We start from the raw sequence: 6657 nt of genomic DNA on the forward strand, positions 1-6657 counted from the left end.
AAAGCATAATATTTGGTGACGGAGGGAGTACATCACAGTATTTGTTTTTCTTTCTACGTGAAGAATTAATGAAAAATTAAAATATAGTATTTTATAAGCTTTGCCATAAAAATCAACAAGAAAAAAATCTCATATTTTTCTTTAGAAGAAACTACCTATGATCCAATAATTGCATATCCTCTAATGTGCCTGGATTATTTAAGAGGACCTTACTAAATACCTAGACTAAAGCAATCTAATTTACTTCTATATTAATGAAATTTAGAGCAAAAAGCTTTTGAAATAAAATAAAGATACATAAATACAAGTTTGGTTTATTAGCATTCCCCCCCCCCCCCCCCCCCCTTTTTTTTTTTTTTTTTCACATCAGCAGGAAATAGCAAAACAAAACATTGTTACATGAATTACACCAAAACAATTCAGCCTCAACTCTGGAAGCTGATTAGGGGGGAGAGAAACATTTAGTCATAGGCAGAAAAAAATACACATAACTTATTGAGTAAATGCCTTAAACCCTATGCTGCTCGGACTATCCAAAAATATTGTTGTGCGTGTCAGATCCTCTAAAAATGCACTACTTTTGGAAGATTATGCACATGACCGTTACAATTTTTGAATAGCCCCAGTAACATAACTTAAATAAAAAATACAATTCTTACAAATAGTTAACAAAGGGCTGAAGCTCATTTCTTGTGCTGGGATGATCCCATTCCAAAGACTCCCACCATTCTTTATCATTTGAATGTATAGCAATTTCTTTGAGTGTAGAGGGAATTTTGAGTTTCTCATCTTCCTCTTCAGGGGAAAAAAAGAAAGGCAATTTCCTTAACTTACCACATTCCTTTATTGACACTTTCTTGATTGAGTTACAAACCATTTTTCCATTGCATATGCTTTTCAATTCTGGCAAAGACCATAAGCATATTCTTGTCAATTTTGGAAGGACGACGAGTCCATCATTTTCGTCTACAATTATTTCCTCTATTTGACTACAAGAAAGGACATATATCCTCTCAAGATTTTGCAGGTTCGAGCATAGATCGATTGGAAGTAGCTTCTTGATATTGTGACATCTTTCGATTCTTATCATTCTAAGGAAGGAAAAAATACCAGCTAGAGGAATTGAAGAACTCAAACTTGTTTCCCACTCGTCGAAAATACCAATAAAACTAGGCAATTCAAGGAGATCAAGATGCTCGAGAGAATGAAATAAGACGGATTCTTGCCCCTCTTTTACCTTCATAAGGTACTCTATTTTGTTGCACCAGCGAACTTTGAAGTACTTTAGATCTTTAGATTCATAAAGACATGGCAAACAATCTGAAAGACAGCCACTGAAGTTATTGCAGCTCTCAATTTTTAAGTGTTGAATGTCTTGTGGAAGCGATAATACTTCATCTTCTTTTCCAAGTCCATAACACTTGACTAATTTATCCGAAATTCTTCCATGATTGAATTGGATTTGTGTCATTGGTCCTGAGCCATCATGGTCACCTACTAATATTCTGTAAAACCCAAGGCATCCCTCATTTTCTTGAGCTATGATGAATCGGTTGAAGTCATGAATATTAGAGAACCTGCCTTGAAATTCTTCCAACTCTTTTAGCATCTCTAGTTCCTCACCTTGTATGTCCATATGATGCGATAAGACTAGGCGTTGCAGAGTGGAGAGTTGAGGCAATATCCCTATTGGTATTTTCTCGACCCAACGCATTGCATACATATTCAGGCATTTGAGGCTCAACAGAGCCTCAAGGGATTCAGGAAGAGTCTGAATCCCGGTGCCACTTAAGTCCAATTCTTGCAATGAGTTGAGTTTTTCCAAAGTTGGGATTGATCTAAGATTCCAACAAAATGCAAGCAAGAGCGCGGTGAGATTCTCCAAGTCGGATACAGAATCAGGCAATTTCTCAATGCAAGTATGGCCTAAATCTAGAACACGTAACGCCTTCATGTGCTTGAAGAAAGAATCTGGGATTTTCCATAAGTGATAATTCTGCTGCAACATCAAGGTTGTCAGTCTAGGACAATTAGCTGATGTTCCTGGTGGAATTTCAGCTATGTTGTTCCTCATTAGAGATACCTGTTAGGAGCAAAAACTTAGACAAAAATTATTATTTTTGTTCCAAGATCTATATCATATCAAATTATTAAGAAAATAAACAAAGTGCAGAAGTGTACATGAATCCATGAGTATTAACAAAATTCTTCATTCTTACAGCTATTGATCTTCCAAACCAAAGACGTACAAATGTCATAATCATATGTCCAATTTGGAGACCATAACCCTATTTGTAATTGTGCGTTGTTTCGTTATTTCTAGTTTAGCTCATCATTATACATAAAAACTCATACTTAGTGAGGTGTCTTAGGCCGATTCAACATTAAATGTTAGCAAATTACTTTTAATTATAACAAAACCTTCTAATAATAACGAATAACAATACCTTGTCCAAATTTTCCAGCCATTCATCCTCCATTGGTGCATCATTCAGTTGAACTCCAGCTTTCACCATAAATATAGGATTTTCTTTAGTGATCCTAAGTGCCATATCCCTAATCAGATTGTGCATTTTCACACATTGATTACCTTCACTGTCTATGCCACTTTCCAACAAACATACACCTTCCAATCTGTTCAATATTTCATATCCCTCTTCAAATTCTGCCTCGCGAGTCTCTCGTTCATGGATTAGCCCCTCTGAGATTAACCTACTTATCAATTGATCCTTAGATATTTTCTCATCTTCTGGATACAAACAACAATACAAGAAACATTGTTGTAACTTTTGTTCCTTCAAGCAGTTAAAACTATATAACAACATATTCATAACATCATTGTTCTCCCCTTTAACTGACTCTTGAATAGTAATATTTTCCAAAGCCTTTCTCCATTGATCAACATTATCCAATTCCAATTCTCTTAGTCTTGTAGCTATTGTAATAATTCCAAGTGGAAGGCCACTAGTACAATTATTTACCATAGATTTGGCAATTCCTTCAACTTCTAGAGGAATCACTTGTTCATTTCCAAGACTTTCTATAAACAAACTCCAAGATTCCTCTACTTCAAGTGTTTTCACTCCAAATTTCCTTTGACATCCCATATTTCGACACGTTTGGAGCAACGAACTTGTTACTATCAATCTTCCCCCTTCAACTTTTAGAGGATTACCTAACATTTTCAAAGGTACATCTTCCAACACATCATCTAGTATTAGTACAAAATCCTTTTTCCTTTTGAATGATTCATGTAACGCGATCGCCCTCTTCTCTTCATCTTGTTCCACTAAAAGATCCAATCCAAGGGCTAGAGCAATATCACCTTGCAACCCCTTGATGTTGCATTGTTGAGAAACATTTATCCAAAAAACTTGGGATTGAGTTTTTTGTTCAAGAATATGATTGATGAGCTTGGCTAATGTTGTTTTTCCAACCCCTTTAACTCCATATATACCAATGCTTGTTACTTTATCTTTCTTTAAACATCTCCAAATTCTTTCACATGTTCTCTTGTTTTCTTGACCAAATAGCTTTGTTGGGAAAAATGACTCCCCTGCTTCATTTGCTTCCATTTTTGTCACAAAATATTCAAAGGAGTTCTTTTAATCTTTTTACCCCTAGGATTAATCAAGAAACAACATTAAACACAAAATCCTGTTTGTGTTGCAAAATTACACAAATAAGCTATGAAGAAGAAATAAAACTTGACAAGGATATTTTCATAAACTACAAGGATTTCTAAGCTGAGTTTCAGAGAAATATGGAAAGAGTATAAAAGTGAAAGAGTTTGTTGTGACCGGTATAAAATATATTTACACAATTAGTACACGTTAAAGGTAATTGCAGCTAAATCTTTATTATAAATTAATTTATAACCTGGTAAAATTGGTAATTAACGCAATGCAGCAGGTTGAAATTCACTTATAGTGTGAAAAAAATTCACACTATCAATGCAATATATGCATAACTAAACTAGTTGAGATACTGCAATAGTTGCCAAATTAATGTTCGTTACAATGAAACATGTCTTTTTCTTTCTCTTGGTACAACAGATTTTTTTTTTTTTTGGAAGACTTATTTTTCGAAAATATTTTCCTAAAATCTAGTGTTTGGTTGAAGAATGAAATATTTTTAAACAAAAATATATATTATAAGTTGATAATAATGTTGTTAAATCAGTAGTGTTCTCACAAAATCTTTCAATATTAAGATTGGTAATAATGTATAAGTGTTGGTTGAAGGCTTGAAGCATATATGAAGTTAAGAGTTGAGATAGTTATGACAAAAATCGACTTCAGCCAAAGAGTGAAAGGAGTCATGTTCTCCTTTTTGGTGAATTTTCTATTGTAGCAACCAAATATCATAATATGACATACTTCTCCAAAACCAAAAACATTCTCTGAAAAATATTTTTGTCATACCAAACACTTATTATTAGCGGATTTCATTTACTTGTATCTCAACTCTTACTTTAAATCTCTTGTTTCAACCAATATTCACATTCATGTAAACACCTAGAAGCTTTTGGGCCATAGCATCGACATACTATATGAACAATTTATCAATCAATTCACAACTATCGTAAAGAAAATACTAGAAGTTCCAATCTAAGATAAAAGTAAAGACTAAAGAGAGCAATATACCTTAAAACTTTTGTTTTATCCTTGATGCTATCTTTAACTCACATTGTGAGTCCAGTTATTTCTTGAATTGACGTGCCATCATGTTTTTGAAAAGCCAATTAACTCAAACATAAAGCAAAAATTACAAAACAAATGGAAGGAATTGTTAAGCAAAAAAAGATCACGAATGAATTTTTTTTTTTTTCCTTTTGAAAGACAATGAAAATGAATGAAAATCATAAAGCAAATAGCATTAGTTATAATGAAAAATCTAAGGTTTCTTCTTGAAGGAGCTGGCCAGGGAAGGTAGTTTTATTAATTAGTGATAATTGCTTACCACTAAAATCGAATAGAAAATAGGTAGTTAAATATGCTTAATTAAATTATATATTGTTTAATTAGTTCGGTACATATTAAAATAACAGGTCATATATATACACATTATATTCAACTCGAAACTCTTATGAACCTTCGAACATGTAGACCACTACCAGTTCTTGGGACTACCATTTTGTTGTACAATTGGTATCCTTTATTTTTTTTTTAAAAACCAAAGAGTATCTTTATTTTTAATTTTTTCTATTTGTTGTTAATAATTAAACTTTAAGCATTTTCTGGCAGGTAGATCATCTAGGTCTTCCCTTTTTTCTTCAACCAAATTTATTATTTCTGTGTAGATGTACAATCTCATTGTTTAGTTTGGGAGCATCTCTACGAGTAAGGTTGAGGTTTCAATTCCAATGCCCATCTTGTGATTTAATATAGTATTCTTTTTCTTTGTCATTCTTTGTTTGATTAATTTGTTCTTTCAACATCTCAAGTTTGACATATTAAACTTCCTATTCTCCCTTAGTAATCGTAAATTTTTATATAATTAAAATCAAATTTCTATAAATTTAGCACCAGTGATGAAGGCTGTAACTTTATTGGGTCCTGAACTGAAAAACGAAAGCTTTAAAGGAAGAGGATTCTAAAACAACACATTCTGCGGCAAAGACCCATTTGATGGCGCATTCGCGCCTGCTTGAGTTTCACTTTATAGCTATAGCTACGGGGCTTTCCGAATTAGCTTACGACAAGTCCTAGCATTAGTATGAGTTCGTTGACCGTGCAAGGGCGATCCATCTTATTATGAATCCCACGATAACAAGAAATCAAAATTAATTGTTTGATGTCTCTGGTCTTCTTGCCTATAAAAGGAGTTGATGGAGATAATGTGCATTTTAATATCATATTAAAGTTCCATATTCATTCATCAATCAATGACCATAAATGTGTAACAATTTCCACACGTTTTGGTGCCATAACATGGCAATTACTTTAATTTTGTCCTTCCACTATCTCATTACTCATATGAGTTATGGATGCATGTGGTCTTATTTTTCTTTGTAACCTTTTACTCATAATTCAGACTCTGTTGCATTTTGCAACCCTATCCTGTGTCCTCTTTGGCGGTTTGCACCCCGTCCTATTTTTTTTAATGATTCGCATCCTAACCTCTTTATTTTTTTACAAAACAACAAAAACACTCTTTTTAAAAAAATTCTACAAGGACAAAATTGGAAATACAAAAAAAAAGGGCACAAAATTAAAAAAGGGCTAAATAAAAAAATAAGAATTCCCGCCAATCAAAAACTAAATTCAATTCGAACAGTCCAAACACATAATTTCATATTTGGAAATATCTCAAGATGGAAACCAAAAAGGAAAATGAATTTCTAGGTGTTTTATAGTTGATCCATCTTCAGTTTGAATTGTTTCTACATGTGTGTGTGTAAAAGTTTGATTCTCAGGTTTTTGGCTGTTGACCCATTTACAATTTGAATTGATTCTGGCATTAAATTTGATGAACACATGAATTGATATATATATAAAAAATCATCTTTTTTTAGGTAAAGATTTGATTTTGAGGTATTTGATTGCTGACCCATTTGCAATTATCATTTGGCATTAACTTTGACGAACAAGTGCGAATTAATATATATAAAAAATCATTTTGATGTGTAACAATTTGATTTTGAGGTGTTAGATA

General features: G+C 32.8%; 1 protein-coding gene across 1 annotated transcript; it reads right to left on the minus strand.

The window, feature by feature from the left end:
- Positions 1–360: 360 nt before the first annotated feature.
- LOC132060604 (probable disease resistance protein At4g27220) lies at positions 361–3697 on the minus strand. Its single transcript, XM_059453597.1, has 2 exons — positions 2448–3697; positions 361–2083 (listed from the first exon to the last, which is right to left on the minus strand). Exons 1-2 carry the CDS (start codon positions 3573–3575, stop codon positions 656–658), a joined length of 2556 nt encoding a protein of 851 aa, XP_059309580.1. The 5' UTR covers positions 3576–3697; the 3' UTR covers positions 361–655.
- Between the last annotated feature and the right edge of the window lie 2960 nt (positions 3698–6657).

This window comes from Lycium ferocissimum, chromosome 6 (assembly GCF_029784015.1).
Source record: "Lycium ferocissimum isolate CSIRO_LF1 chromosome 6, AGI_CSIRO_Lferr_CH_V1, whole genome shotgun sequence".
NCBI lineage: Eukaryota > Viridiplantae > Streptophyta > Magnoliopsida > Solanales > Solanaceae > Lycium > Lycium ferocissimum.